The sequence below is a fragment of the Toxotes jaculatrix genome, chromosome 13 (genome assembly GCF_017976425.1).
Source record: "Toxotes jaculatrix isolate fToxJac2 chromosome 13, fToxJac2.pri, whole genome shotgun sequence".
NCBI classification, from domain to species: Eukaryota; Metazoa; Chordata; class Actinopteri; family Toxotidae; genus Toxotes; species Toxotes jaculatrix.
The window spans coordinates 6,547,171-6,563,254 of NC_054406.1; the positions used below are offsets into that span (position 1 = coordinate 6,547,171).

The 16,084-nt window shown below is 32.4% G+C and overlaps 1 protein-coding gene across 1 annotated transcript in view; it reads left to right on the forward strand.

The window, feature by feature from the left end:
* Positions 1–16,084, forward strand: part of LOC121192353 (oxysterol-binding protein-related protein 10) — a 97,057-nt gene that overhangs the window by 78,600 nt on the left and 2,373 nt on the right. Inside the window, exons 8-11 of the mRNA XM_041054008.1 lie at positions 10,442–10,591; positions 10,718–11,216; positions 14,533–14,719; positions 15,796–15,978. Of these exons, the coding sequence (XP_040909942.1) occupies positions 10,442–10,591; positions 10,718–11,216; positions 14,533–14,719; positions 15,796–15,978 (1,019 nt within the window). The remainder of the gene's footprint in view (positions 1–10,441; positions 10,592–10,717; positions 11,217–14,532; positions 14,720–15,795; positions 15,979–16,084) is intronic.

A 16,084-nucleotide genomic window follows, 5' to 3' on the forward strand; every position in this document is an offset into this window, starting at 1 on the left:
AAAATCATAAAAAACGTCATAGTATAGTAAGGCGTTTTTTTCGGACAAAAAAAATCAAAATTTTTTTTGACCTCCAAAAGTCATAAAAAACGTCATAGTATAGTAAGGCGTCAAAATCGGACAAAAAAAGTCAAAATTTTTTTTGACCACAAAAAATCATAAAAAACGTCATAGTATAGTAAGGCGTTTTTTTCGGACAAAAAAAGTCAAAAATTTTTTTGACCTCCAAAAGTCATAAAAAACGTCATAATATAGTAAGGCGTTTTTTTCGGACAAAAAAAGTCAAAATTTTTTTTGACCTCCAAAAGTCATAAAAAACGTCATAGTATAGTAAGGCGTCAAAATCGGACAAAAAAAGTCAAAAAATTTTTTGACCTCAAAAAATCATAAAAAACGTCATAGTATAGTAAGGCGTCAAAATCGGACAAAAAAAGTCAAAAATTTTTTTGACCTCAAAAAATCATAAAAAACGTCATAGTATAGTAAGGCGTTTTTTTCGGACAAAAAAAATCAACATTTTTTTTGACCTCCAAAAGTCATAAAAAACGTCATAGTATAGTAAGGCGTCAAAATCGGACAAAAAAAGTCAAAAATTTTTTTGACCACAAAAAATCATAAAAAACGTCATAGTATAGTAAGGCGTTTTTTTCGGACAAAAAAAGTCAAAAATTTTTTTGACCTCCAAAAGTCATAAAAAACGTCATAATATAGTAAGGCGTTTTTTTCGGACAAAAAAAGTCAAAATTTTTTTTGACCTCCAAAAGTCATAAAAAACGTCATAGTATAGTAAGGCGTCAAAATCGGACAAAAAAAGTCAAAAATTTTTTTGACCTCCAAAAGTCATAAAAAACGTCATAATATAGTAAGGCGTTTTTTTCGGACAAAAAAAGTCAAAATTTTTTTTGACCTCCAAAAGTCATAAAAAACGTCATAGTATAGTAAGGCGTCAAAATCGGACAAAAAAAGTCCAAATTTTTTTTGACCTCCAAAAGTCATAAAAAACGTCATAGTATAGTAAGGCGTCAAAATTGGACAAAAAAAATCCAAATTTTTTTTGACCTCCAAAAGTCATAAAAAACGTCATAGTATAGTAAGGCGTCAAAATCGGACAAAAAAAGTCAAAAAATTTTTTGACCTCAAAAAATCATAAAAAACGTCATAGTATAGTAAGGCGTTTTTTTCCGACAAAAAAGTCAAAATTTTTTTTGACCTCAAAAAATCATAAAAAACGTCATAGTATAGTAAGGCGTTTTTTTCCGACAAAAAAAGTCAAACATTTTTTTGACCTCCAAAAGTCATAAAAAACGTCATAGTATAGTAAGGCGTCAAAATCGGACAAAAAAAGTCAAAAAATTTTTTGACCTCAAAAAATCATAAAAAACGTCATAGTATAGTAAGGCGTTTTTTTCCGACAAAAAAGTCAAAATTTTTTTTGACCTCAAAAAATCATAAAAAACGTCATAGTATAGTAAGGCGTTTTTTTCCGACAAAAAAAGTCAAAATTTTTTTTGACCTCCAAAAGTCATAAAAAACGTCATAGTATAGTAAGGCGTCAAAATCGGACAAAAAAAGTCAAAATTTGTTTTGACCTCAAAAAATCATAAAAAACGTCATAGTATAGTAAGGCGTCAAAATCGGACAAAAAAAGTCAAAAAATTTTTTGACCTCAAAAAATCATAAAAAACGTCATAGTATAGTAAGGCGTCAAAATCGGACAAAAAAAGTCAAAAATTTTTTTGACCTCAAAAAATCATAAAAAACGTCATAGTATAGTAAGGCGTTTTTTTCGGACAAAAAAAATCAAAATTTTTTTTGACCTCCAAAAGTCATAAAAAACGTCATAGTATAGTAAGGCGTCAAAATCGGACAAAAAAAGTCAAAATTTTTTTTGACCACAAAAAATCATAAAAAACGTCATAGTATAGTAAGGCGTTTTTTTCGGACAAAAAAAGTCAAAAATTTTTTTGACCTCCAAAAGTCATAAAAAACGTCATAATATAGTAAGGCGTTTTTTTCGGACAAAAAAAGTCAAAATTTTTTTTGACCTCCAAAAGTCATAAAAAACGTCATAGTATAGTAAGGCGTCAAAATCGGACAAAAAAAGTCAAAAATTTTTTTGACCTCCAAAAGTCATAAAAAACGTCATAATATAGTAAGGCGTTTTTTTCGGACAAAAAAAGTCAAAATTTTTTTTGACCTCCAAAAGTCATAAAAAACGTCATAGTATAGTAAGGCGTCAAAATCGGACAAAAAAAGTCCAAATTTTTTTTGACCTCCAAAAGTCATAAAAAACGTCATAGTATAGTAAGGCGTCAAAATTGGACAAAAAAAATCCAAATTTTTTTTGACCTCCAAAAGTCATAAAAAACATCATAGTATAGTAAGGCGTCAAAATCGGACAAAAAAAGTCAAAAAATTTTTTGACCTCCAAAAGTCATAAAAAACGTCATAATATAGTAAGGCGTTTTTTTCGGACAAAAAAAGTCAAAAATTTTTTTGACCTCCAAAAGTCATAAAAAACGTCATAGTATAGTAAGGCGTCAAAATCGGACAAAAAAAGTCAAAAATTTTTTTGACCTCCAAAAGTCATAAAAAACGTCATAATATAGTAAGGCGTTTTTTTCGGACAAAAAAAGTCAAAATTTTTTTTGACCTCCAAAAGTCATAAAAAACGTCATAGTATAGTAAGGCGTCAAAATCGGACAAAAAAAGTCCAAATTTTTTTTGACCTCCAAAAGTCATAAAAAACGTCATAGTATAGTAAGGCGTCAAAATTGGACAAAAAAAATCCAAATTTTTTTTGACCTCCAAAAGTCATAAAAAACATCATAGTATAGTAAGGCGTCAAAATCGGACAAAAAAAGTCAAAAAATTTTTTGACCTCAAAAAATCATAAAAAACGTCATAGTATAGTAAGGCGTTTTTTTCCGACAAAAAAGTCAAAATTTTTTTTGACCTCAAAAAATCATAAAAAACGTCATAGTATAGTAAGGCGTTTTTTTCCGACAAAAAAAGTCAAACATTTTTTTGACCTCCAAAAGTCATAAAAAACGTCATAGTATAGTAAGGCATCAAAATCGGCCAAAAAAAGTCAAAAAATTTTTTGACCTCAAAATGTCATAAAAAACGTCATAGTATAGTAAGGCGTTTTTTTCCGACAAAAAAAGTCAAAATTTTTTTTGACCTCCAAAAGTCATAAAAAACGTCATAGTATAGTAAGGCGTCAAAATCGGACAAAAAAAAGTCAGCATTTTTTTTTACCTCAAAATGTCATAAAAAACGTCATAGTATAGTATGGCGTTTTTTTCGGCCAAAAAAATTCAAATTTTTTTTTGACCTCCAAAAGTCATAAAAAACGTCATAGTATAGTAAGGCGTTTTTTTCGGCCAAAAAAAGTCCAAATTTTTTTTGACCTCAAAAAGTCATAAAAAACGTCATAGTATAGTATGGCGTTTTTTTTCGGACAAAAAAAGTCAAAATTTTTTTCGACTTCCAAAAGTCATAAAAAACGTCATAGTATAGTATGGCGTTTTTTTCGGCCAAAAAAAGTCAAAAAATTTTTTACCTCCAAAAGTCATAAAAAACGTCATGGTATAGTAAGGCGTTTTTTTCCGGCAAAAAAAGTCAAAATTTTTTTTGACCTCCAAAAGTCATAAAAAACGTCATAGTATAGTAAGGCGTCAAAATCGGACAAAAAAAGTCAAAAAAAATTTTGACCTCAAAAAATCATAAAAAACGTCATAGTATAGTAAGGCGTTTTTTTCCGACAAAAAAGTCAAAATTTTTTTTGACCTCAAAAAATCATAAAAAACGTCATAGTATAGTAAGGCGTTTTTTTCCGACAAAAAAAGTCAAACATTTTTTTGACCTCCAAAAGTCATAAAAAACGTCATAGTATAGTAAGGCATCAAAATCGGCCAAAAAAAGTCAAAAAATTTTTTGACCTCAAAATGTCATAAAAAACGTCATAGTATAGTAAGGCGTTTTTTTCCGACAAAAAAAGTCAAAATTTTTTTTGACCTCCAAAAGTCATAAAAAACGTCATAGTATAGCAAGGCGTCAAAATCGGACAAAAAAAGTCAAAAATTTTTTTGACCTCAAAAAATCATAAAAAACGTCATAGTATAGTAAGGCGTTTTTTTCGGACAAAAAAAATCAACATTTTTTTTGACCTCCAAAAGTCATAAAAAACGTCATAGTATAGTAAGGCGTCAAAATCGGACAAAAAAAGTCAAAAATTTTTTTGACCACAAAAAATCATAAAAAACGTCATAGTATAGTAAGGCGTTTTTTTCGGACAAAAAAAGTCAAAAATTTTTTTGACCTCCAAAAGTCATAAAAAACGTCATAATATAGTAAGGCGTTTTTTTCGGACAAAAAAAGTCAAAATTTTTTTTGACCTCCAAAAGTCATAAAAAACGTCATAGTATAGTAAGGCGTCAAAATCGGACAAAAAAAGTCAAAAATTTTTTTGACCTCCAAAAGTCATAAAAAACGTCATAATATAGTAAGGCGTTTTTTTCGGACAAAAAAAGTCAAAATTTTTTTTGACCTCCAAAAGTCATAAAAAACGTCATAGTATAGTAAGGCGTCAAAATCGGACAAAAAAAGTCCAAATTTTTTTTGACCTCCAAAAGTCATAAAAAACGTCATAGTATAGTAAGGCGTCAAAATTGGACAAAAAAAATCCAAATTTTTTTTGACCTCCAAAAGTCATAAAAAACGTCATAGTATAGTAAGGCGTCAAAATCGGACAAAAAAAGTCAAAAAATTTTTTGACCTCAAAAAATCATAAAAAACGTCATAGTATAGTAAGGCGTTTTTTTCCGACAAAAAAGTCAAAATTTTTTTTGACCTCAAAAAATCATAAAAAACGTCATAGTATAGTAAGGCGTTTTTTTCCGACAAAAAAAGTCAAACATTTTTTTGACCTCCAAAAGTCATAAAAAACGTCATAGTATAGTAAGGCGTCAAAATCGGACAAAAAAAGTCAAAAAATTTTTTGACCTCAAAAAATCATAAAAAACGTCATAGTATAGTAAGGCGTTTTTTTCCGACAAAAAAGTCAAAATTTTTTTTGACCTCAAAAAATCATAAAAAACGTCATAGTATAGTAAGGCGTTTTTTTCCGACAAAAAAAGTCAAAATTTTTTTTGACCTCCAAAAGTCATAAAAAACGTCATAGTATAGTAAGGCGTCAAAATCGGACAAAAAAAGTCAAAATTTGTTTTGACCTCAAAAAATCATAAAAAACGTCATAGTATAGTAAGGCGTCAAAATCGGACAAAAAAAGTCAAAAAATTTTTTGACCTCAAAAAATCATAAAAAACGTCATAGTATAGTAAGGCGTCAAAATCGGACAAAAAAAGTCAAAAATTTTTTTGACCTCAAAAAATCATAAAAAACGTCATAGTATAGTAAGGCGTTTTTTTCGGACAAAAAAAATCAAAATTTTTTTTGACCTCCAAAAGTCATAAAAAACGTCATAGTATAGTAAGGCGTCAAAATCGGACAAAAAAAGTCAAAATTTTTTTTGACCACAAAAAATCATAAAAAACGTCATAGTATAGTAAGGCGTTTTTTTCGGACAAAAAAAGTCAAAAATTTTTTTGACCTCCAAAAGTCATAAAAAACGTCATAATATAGTAAGGCGTTTTTTTCGGACAAAAAAAGTCAAAATTTTTTTTGACCTCCAAAAGTCATAAAAAACGTCATAGTATAGTAAGGCGTCAAAATCGGACAAAAAAAGTCAAAAATTTTTTTGACCTCCAAAAGTCATAAAAAACGTCATAATATAGTAAGGCGTTTTTTTCGGACAAAAAAAGTCAAAATTTTTTTTGACCTCCAAAAGTCATAAAAAACGTCATAGTATAGTAAGGCGTCAAAATCGGACAAAAAAAGTCCAAATTTTTTTTGACCTCCAAAAGTCATAAAAAACGTCATAGTATAGTAAGGCGTCAAAATTGGACAAAAAAAATCCAAATTTTTTTTGACCTCCAAAAGTCATAAAAAACATCATAGTATAGTAAGGCGTCAAAATCGGACAAAAAAAGTCAAAAAATTTTTTGACCTCCAAAAGTCATAAAAAACGTCATAATATAGTAAGGCGTTTTTTTCGGACAAAAAAAGTCAAAAATTTTTTTGACCTCCAAAAGTCATAAAAAACGTCATAGTATAGTAAGGCGTCAAAATCGGACAAAAAAAGTCAAAAATTTTTTTGACCTCCAAAAGTCATAAAAAACGTCATAATATAGTAAGGCGTTTTTTTCGGACAAAAAAAGTCAAAATTTTTTTTGACCTCCAAAAGTCATAAAAAACGTCATAGTATAGTAAGGCGTCAAAATCGGACAAAAAAAGTCCAAATTTTTTTTGACCTCCAAAAGTCATAAAAAACGTCATAGTATAGTAAGGCGTCAAAATTGGACAAAAAAAATCCAAATTTTTTTTGACCTCCAAAAGTCATAAAAAACATCATAGTATAGTAAGGCGTCAAAATCGGACAAAAAAAGTCAAAAAATTTTTTGACCTCAAAAAATCATAAAAAACGTCATAGTATAGTAAGGCGTTTTTTTCCGACAAAAAAGTCAAAATTTTTTTTGACCTCAAAAAATCATAAAAAACGTCATAGTATAGTAAGGCGTTTTTTTCCGACAAAAAAAGTCAAACATTTTTTTGACCTCCAAAAGTCATAAAAAACGTCATAGTATAGTAAGGCATCAAAATCGGCCAAAAAAAGTCAAAAAATTTTTTGACCTCAAAATGTCATAAAAAACGTCATAGTATAGTAAGGCGTTTTTTTCCGACAAAAAAAGTCAAAATTTTTTTTGACCTCCAAAAGTCATAAAAAACGTCATAGTATAGTAAGGCGTCAAAATCGGACAAAAAAAAGTCAGCATTTTTTTTTACCTCAAAATGTCATAAAAAACGTCATAGTATAGTATGGCGTTTTTTTCGGCCAAAAAAATTCAAATTTTTTTTTGACCTCCAAAAGTCATAAAAAACGTCATAGTATAGTAAGGCGTTTTTTTTCGGCCAAAAAAAGTCCAAATTTTTTTTGACCTCAAAAAGTCATAAAAAACGTCATAGTATAGTATGGCGTTTTTTTTCGGACAAAAAAAGTCAAAATTTTTTTCGACTTCCAAAAGTCATAAAAAACGTCATAGTATAGTATGGCGTTTTTTTCGGCCAAAAAAAGTCAAAAAATTTTTTACCTCCAAAAGTCATAAAAAACGTCATGGTATAGTAAGGCGTTTTTTTCCGGCAAAAAAAGTCAAAATTTTTTTTGACCTCCAAAAGTCATAAAAAACGTCATAGTATAGTAAGGCGTCAAAATCGGACAAAAAAAGTCAAAAAAAATTTTGACCTCAAAAAATCATAAAAAACGTCATAGTATAGTAAGGCGTTTTTTTCCGACAAAAAAGTCAAAATTTTTTTTGACCTCAAAAAATCATAAAAAACGTCATAGTATAGTAAGGCGTTTTTTTCCGACAAAAAAAGTCAAACATTTTTTTGACCTCCAAAAGTCATAAAAAACGTCATAGTATAGTAAGGCATCAAAATCGGCCAAAAAAAGTCAAAAAATTTTTTGACCTCAAAATGTCATAAAAAACGTCATAGTATAGTAAGGCGTTTTTTTCCGACAAAAAAAGTCAAAATTTTTTTTGACCTCCAAAAGTCATAAAAAACGTCATAGTATAGCAAGGCGTCAAAATCGGACAAAAAAAAGTCAGCATTTTTTTTTACCTCAAAATGTCATAAAAAACGTCATAGTATAGTATGGCGTTTTTTTCGGCCAAAAAAATTCAAATTTTTTTTTGACCTCCAAAAGTCATAAAAAACGTCATAGTATAGTAAGGCGTTTTTTTCGGCCAAAAAAAGTCCAAATTTTTTTTGACCTCAAAAAGTCATAAAAAACGTCATAGTATAGTATGGCGTTTTTTTTCGGACAAAAAAAGTCAAAATTTTTTTCGACTTCCAAAAGTCATAAAAAACGTCATAGTATAGTATGGCGTTTTTTTCGGCCAAAAAAAGTCAAAAAATTTTTTACCTCCAAAAGTCATAAAAAACGTCATGGTATAGTAAGGCGTTTTTTTCCGGCAAAAAAAGTCAAAATTTTTTTTGACCTCCAAAAGTCATAAAAAACGTCATAGTATAGTAAGGCGTCAAAATCGGACAAAAAAAGTCAAAAAAAATTTTGACCTCAAAAAATCATAAAAAACGTCATAGTATAGTAAGGCGTTTTTTTCCGACAAAAAAAGTCAAAATTTTTTTTGACCTCCAAAAGTCATAAAAAACGTCATAGTATAGTAAGGCGTCAAAATCGGACAAAAAAAGTCAAAAAAAATTTTGACCTCAAAAAATGATAAAAAACGTCATAGTATAGTAAGGCGTTTTTTTTGGACAAAAAAAGTCAAAAATATTTTTGACCTCCAAAAGTCATAAAAAACGTCATAGTATAGTAAGGCGTCAAAATCGGACAAAAAAAGTCAAAAAAAATTTTGACCTCAAAAAATGATAAAAAACGTCATAGTATATATAGTAAGGCGTTTTTTTCGGACAAAAAAAGTCAAAATTTTTTTTGACCTCCAAAAGTCATAAAAAACGTCATAGTATAGTAAGGCGTTTTTTTCCGACAAAAAAAGTCAAAATTTTTTTTGACCACAAAAAATCATAAAAAACGTCATAGTATAGTAAGGCGTTTTTTTCGGACAAAAAAAGTCAAAAATTTTTTTGACCTCCAAAAGTCATAAAAAACGTCATAGTATAGTAAGGCGTCAAAATCGGACAAAAAAAGTCAAAATTTTTTTTGACCTCCAAAAGTCATAAAAAATGTCATAGTATAGTAAGGCGTCAAAATTGGACAAAAAAAATCCAAATTTTTTTTGACCTCCAAAAGTCATAAAAAACGTCATAGTATAGTAAGGCGTCAAAATCGGACAAAAAAAGTCAAAAAATTTTTTGACCTCAAAAAATCATAAAAAACGTCATAGTATAGTAAGGCGTTTTTTTCCGACAAAAAAGTCAAAATTTTTTTTGACCTCAAAAAATCATAAAAAACGTCATAGTATAGTAAGGCGTTTTTTTCCGACAAAAAAAGTCAAACATTTTTTTGACCTCCAAAAGTCATAAAAAACGTCATAGTATAGTAAGGCATCAAAATCGGCCAAAAAAAGTCAAAAAATTTTTTGACCTCAAAATGTCATAAAAAACGTCATAGTATAGTAAGGCGTTTTTTTCCGACCAAAAAAGTCGAAATTTTTTTGACCTCCAAAAGTCATAAAAAACATCATAGTATAGTAAGGCGTCAAAATCGGACAAAAAAAAGTCAGCATTTTTTTTTACCTCAAAATGTCATAAAAAACGTCATAGTATAGTATGGCGTTTTTTTCGGCCAAAAAAATTCAAATTTTTTTTTGACCTCCAAAAGTCATAAAAAACATCATAGTATAGTAAGGCGTTTTTTTCGGACAAAAAAAGTCCAAATTTTTTTGACCTCCAAAAGTCATAAAAAACGTCATAGTATAGTAAGGCGTCAAAATCGGACAAAAAAAGTCAAAAAATTTTTTGACCTCAAAAAATCATAAAAAACGTCATAGTATAGTAAGGCGTTTTTTTCCGACAAAAAAGTCAAAATTTTTTTTGACCTCAAAAAATCATAAAAAACGTCATAGTATAGTAAGGCGTTCTTTTCCGACAAAAAAAGTCAAAATTTTTTGACCTCCAAAAGTCATAAAAAACGTCATAGTATAGTAAGGCGTCAAAATCGGACAAAAAAACGTCATAGTATAGTAAGGTGTCAAAATCGGACAAAAAAACGTCATATTTTTTTAAGACCTCCAAATGTTAGAAAAGACACTATACGGCCGTAAGGCGTCAAAATCGGTGAAAAAAAGTCATATTTTTAAAGACCTCAAAATTTGTAATAAAATTTTAAATTTTTAAAATTTCTTTAACACTTTTTAAAAAAAATTTTGAAAATCTTTTTTTTTTTTTTTACTTTTTTTTTTTTACTTTTTTTTTGACATTTTCTTAAATTTTATAACATTTTTTAAAATGTTATAAATTTTCAAAACATAATAAAAGACATATTTGTGAGTAAATAAAGACACGGGTAAATTACAGTCATGATTATATTAGCTAAAAGGCTAGGCTTCAAAAAAGTCATATTTTTTATATATACATATACATATACATATATACACACACACACACACATCACAGTATCTATATATATGTATATATATATATATATATATATATATATAAATTAAGTAGATTTTTTTTTAGTTTGGAGTGCTCTGGTAATTTTTTCAGTTAAGAAATTGAATTGGTGTTTTGTTACTGTGGTTATGTGGTTGTTGTGTTATATTCTCATTTGATTTTAGCTTATCATTATTATTATCATTACATTTTCAACTCTCTTCTTCTGCTGTCTTCACAGCACCACCCAGGGCTAGAAGACATCAGCCCAAATGAAGAGATGACAGATACAGAAGACAATGAGGAGGAGGACCTGGGCGTCCTGGACGACCAGCGGAGCATCATTCTCCACCTTCTGTCCCAGCTCAAACTGGGCATGGACCTCACACGGGTAAGCAGAAAAAAGTTGACGTACAGACTTATGAAAATTAAGTTTAGATGGCATGACTGTTCTTGTCTTAGTGTGTAACATTTCCCTAAATAAATCTTATGCTTTCCTACTCTTTGGGTTTCCTAGGTGGTGTTGCCTACTTTCATTTTGGAAAAGCGATCACTGCTGGAGATGTACGCCAACTTCATGGCCCACCCTGATATGTTCCTGTCAATCACAGCTGGGGCCACAGCTGAGGACCGAATAGTCCGCTTCGTGGAGTACTACCTGACCGCCTTCCACGAGGGGCGCAAGGGAGCTGTGGCCAAGAAGCCCTACAACCCCGTGCTGGGGGAGACCTTCCACTGTTCCTGGGAAGTGCCTCGGGACAAAGTCAAGCCTTTGGTTAGATCGAACCAGGGGCCGGCTCGGGAGCCAAGCAGGAGCCCCAACAACACACAGCAGGGTGATGATTCACCGGGAGGCTGCTACACAGTCCGATTTGTGGCCGAGCAGGTGTCCCACCATCCACCAGTGTCAGGGTTTTACTGTGAGTGCCGGGAGAGGCGGATGTGCGTCAACGCCCACGTATGGACCAAGAGCAAGTTCATGGGCATGTCTATAGGAGTGTCCATGGTGGGAGAAGGTGAGTCAAACCACAACACAAAACATATAAAGTACTGTAGATATGCCTAGTTTTGTATTACAGAAAATCTCCTGTTCATTCACCATAGTTAAACTTTTGCATAGTTAAACTTTGCCCTTTTCTTTACTGAGCTCTGTTGATTTTCTTTGAGATTAAGATTTCTCTTTTGAGAAAAACCTGCCTAGAGAGCGTAGCAGAAAACCAATGTTTTGACAATAAATACAAAACAGACACAGAAACAAAAACAAGGCAAGAAAAGTGTTACACTCCACATGATAACAGTGGTGGAAGAAGTACTGTCTCTGCCACAGTGTAAAAACACTCTGATACAGGTTCTGTTTTTAAAATATTACTTCAGTAATAGTACAAAAATACCATGAGTAAGATGTACTTTAAGTGACAAAAGCAAAAGTATTTTAATGTTAGTAGAATATCTGTCTCACACTAATACATGAACATATTAGTTTAATGTTGTAGCTGGTAGAGGTGGAGCCAATTTGAATACTTTATATGCTGTTGGGTCATTTAATCTGTCAGGCTGCATCATATTTAATAAGATGATCATATGTTTTGCTTGAAACATTCAGTGTCAAAAGGTAACCAGTAACTGTAGCTGCCACGCAAACTTAGTGTAGTAAAAAGTACAATATTTGCCTCTGAAATGCAGTAGTATAGAAGGATAAAGTTGCATGAGATAATTAAAATCAAAAACACTGACCAACAGTTCTATTTTTTTCGGTGCTTTAAAACTAATTTCAATTCACATAAAGTAACAATCTTTGTCAATTTAAGGTCTTTCCTTTCAAGTGAAAGATGCAGCGTATTCAGACTTTTTTTTGTGACACAAAGTACCAAAATCTGTAAAACATTTTGGCTGCATAATAATTTAGAGGAGGTGGACAAAATGAAAAACACTTCATGGTAAGACAGCTCTACAGTAAATAGAAAAGAGAAGTTCATAAGAAGTTCTTTCTTCTTTTGTAACACAGTTGTACTTGTCTTTAAGAAGATTCTTCCTGTGTCAGCTAAATAACAGCAGGGATGAAATGTCTAAAAACTCTCTGAAAATAGCATTTTGCATTTTTAAACTGTGTCACACTGTGACAGTGTCCTGTCCTGTATGAAAGAGTATGAGACCTCTCCCATGGCAATCAATAATCCAGTCCTCTCTGTCAGCACCATTAGACCATGTACAGTAGACTGTTTGGGATGAGTCACCCTGAGCGGAGGTACAGGAAGTCCCTGAGTCCAATCGACTGAATCTGGATACGTGAACTGACTCAGTCAGACATCACTGCTCTCTGAGGCACACTGTGCTTCTGACAACCTGTCAGCAAGTTCATCTCCATGTGAGGGGGCTGACGCTGCCGTCAGAGAATGTGGTGACCTTCACCCCAGGAAGTATTGATTGCGAAGTATTTTCGCAATGGCCTCTTTTGTGATGGCAGTTGATGCCGGATTTTTATGAATGGCTCAGATGTGACTGATTGGCAATGAGTCAGAAGAAGAAAAGGAAGAAAATTACAGCAGCTGATGCAGCCAGATTTGGTGATTTGACCTACATGACACTGTAAATGTTCAGTTGCTCCAGGCTGCTTCATACATTGGAGGGATGGAGGTCACAGATTACATTACAATATAACCAAATTACAAAAATGTTAAGACAGTAACACTAAATTAGTAGATGTGAAATGACTATGGGTTGTCAGGGACTTTGAATTAACAGTTTAAAAAACAGATCAATCAAAGAATCAGCTTCACCTCAACCAGCTACATTAAAATGCTGCTGACATTTGAACACATCAGTAACAAATATAATCTAATAAAGTCATATATTTGGTTTGGAGCCACCTGAAGTCCTCAACATATATTTATTTTTTTAAAGTGTAGATTAAAAAATATAAAAGCTATATTATTTAACATTCTCAGAGGAGCCATTAAGAATAATAAATACTTTTACTTTTGATATTTAAAGTACATTTTACTTGCAGTACTCCTGTACTTTTACTAATAGAACTTTGAATGCCGGTCTTTTACCTGTAACAGAGTATTTTTATACTGCTCGCACTGATTGCTACTTTTACTGCTAAGCAAAGCGTCTAAATACTCCTTCCATCACTGGGTTTCCATGTGTTCTGGCTCACAGACTGAACCACAGTTTACGTGCATCATAACTTGTGGCACATATTGTCGATCTCTTCAGTAATGATTGGTAATCAGCCTGGTGCTCTCCCTCTTCACATGAGAGCACATTATCATATAATGACTCCAGGCCATTGTTGTGACTCTGAATAAGTTTATCTCTCTGCATCATAATATGGTCACAGTGGTGCCACATGGAGTTTACCCCTGTAGGCATTTGGCAGTGAGACATAGCTGCACAAGTCGTCTTTTGTAAACATGTGGTTTTGTGTCTGGAGAACAGAAAACTATTCTATTCATGGACATGTGAGGAGCAGTGGAAAATAGGAAAGGTGTTGTTGTTAATGATCAAGTAAATCCACTTATGAGCTAATTGAATGACTCTCATGATGATGATGATGATGAGTTATGGGCATCGAGAGTCCATCACGTGCTTAAAGTATAATCGCCTTTCATTTGGGTATCGCTGCACCCAAGAGATACAAACACGAACTGCATAAAGTAGGTTTGAACTGGAATACATAATGTTCTTCACAATGGGTGGCTAATGCTGAGTATTTTTCCATTATGCATAATAGAAAACAATTGTTGCTGCCTTCAGTCAGGTTAAATAATGTAAGTTTTATTGCCTGCACTCCCAGGACATGTACCTAATTTGGCTTTGTCACAGCATTAGTTGAGACAGAAAGCTGCTGCTGCTGCTGCTGCTGCTTGTAATGAGCGCTTCAGAGATCATTAGAAACAACTGACTGAATATTAACTGTATTTGAGAGCGCTAAAAAAAAAAGCTTAGCCTGGTCATTAGTTTTAATTTAATGTTTATATAGAATATTCTGTTTCTGTCTGCCTGTTGCTGAAGTCTCTCTGCTGCCTGCTGTGTTTTACAAGTGCATAGTGAAAATCAGTGGCAGGCACATAACATCTACATACCAGGCCCATAGATTAAGTTAGTGTTTAATGCCCAAACATTTGATTATATGTTTAAAACAAAGGTAGGCAGTGTGTAGGGAAATTAGCTTCCTCCACAAGCCTCACCTGATTTTAACTTAAAGGAAAATGGCTCCTCCAAACTGTGACCGAATCATATTTGTATTTTTTCCAACATGAAAAGACTCATCTGTTTCCCCCCATCATAACTTAAACCCCTCTCACTTCTCATCCTTTCTCCTCTCAGGCGTCCTTTGTCTCCTGGAGCACGACGAAGAGTATGTGTTCACGTTGCCCTGTGCCTACGCCCGCTCCATCCTCACCGTGCCCTGGGTGGAGCTGGGGGGAAAAGTCTCCATCAACTGTGTCAAGAGCGGCTACTCGGCCACCGTCACCTTTCACACCAAGCCTTTCTATGGAGGGAAGGTACACAGGTGAGTGGCATTTCCTTTTCCCTCACTGCCTGTCTTTATGCATCCATCTCACTTTGAGAGAAGACATTACCAACTGCTTGTTCTTGTCTTTCACTTCATTCATAAATACTTTACAGAGTAAAAATGTCTGGCATTGACTGTGGCTTCATGCTCCACAGGAGGATTAGATTAATAATTGTGGTTTGTATTGGTCATTTATTAAATATTGGCTATCAGGGAGATTATGTTACCTGCTACTGATGTAATGAATGTCCCTCACTTGTGATGGATGCATAAAAACAGTTTGTATATCTTTTATATCGTAGTTTTTCTGCTGTTCTCTGAATAATTTCCCATTTAAAAATTTTAAGTTATTTTCTACAATATAAAGGGTGTTTCAACATGTATAAAAGCTGCTTCCTAATCTTGTTTACCACCCTTCAGCTCTTCTTCGGATAAAACACAGAAAATGTTTTCCATAATTTGATTTGACTTTGATATTCCAATAGGCTTTTACTTATTTTATCATCTGCAATTAATTAAGAAAAAAAGACAATGAATAGCTTCTCCCAAAAAGATTATTTATTAGTACAATTAAATCATCTAAAGTCAATCAGGTACAATTATGACCTTTCAGCACTATGTCTTCATCAGGTAATAATCAACATGTGACCAAGAAGGTTTACATGTAGACGTCACCTGATTCAAGCCAGGTTTCACACCTGGCTCATTAGAATAAAGTGACGTAAATATAATTATTTTAGTCGGCTACATCTTATCAAGTCAGTAATATGAAACTATAAAAAACTTTTTTCAAAGCGTGAGTGTGTGATTGAAGAACAGCAACATGCTTCCTGGCATTTGCCATAAAGTAGTTTCCTTCTATACTGTAAACATTTCACAATAAAGTAGGTCAAGTGTCTCAAAGTAGAAATATAATGGAAGTCAGGAGGGGCTGCTGAACTTCAGTGTTGTCCATTTTCAATCATTAAAATGTAAAATGAAATTGCTAAAAATGTCTGCATGCAAAAGTACAATGTCCTGTGTTTCACATGCGCTCAGGACAATTTTCTAACTACAGTCTCTTTGTTTTGCAGAGTGACGGCAGAGGTCAAACACAACCCGACCAACACCATCGTGTGTAAAGCGCAGGGTGAGTGGAATGGCACTCTAGAGTTCACCTACAGTAGCGGGGAAACCAAAGTGATCGACACGGCCAAACTTCCAGTCACCAGGAAGAAGCTGCGACCTGTGGAGAAACAGGGGAGGACAGAATCCAGGTGAAAAACTAATTATCACTGACTGAGTGCAATTTTCTAAATAGGTAAATTTAGGTGGTGGGTTGTCTCAGATGTGGGAGCTGATAATTTACTTTTTGTGTGTCTT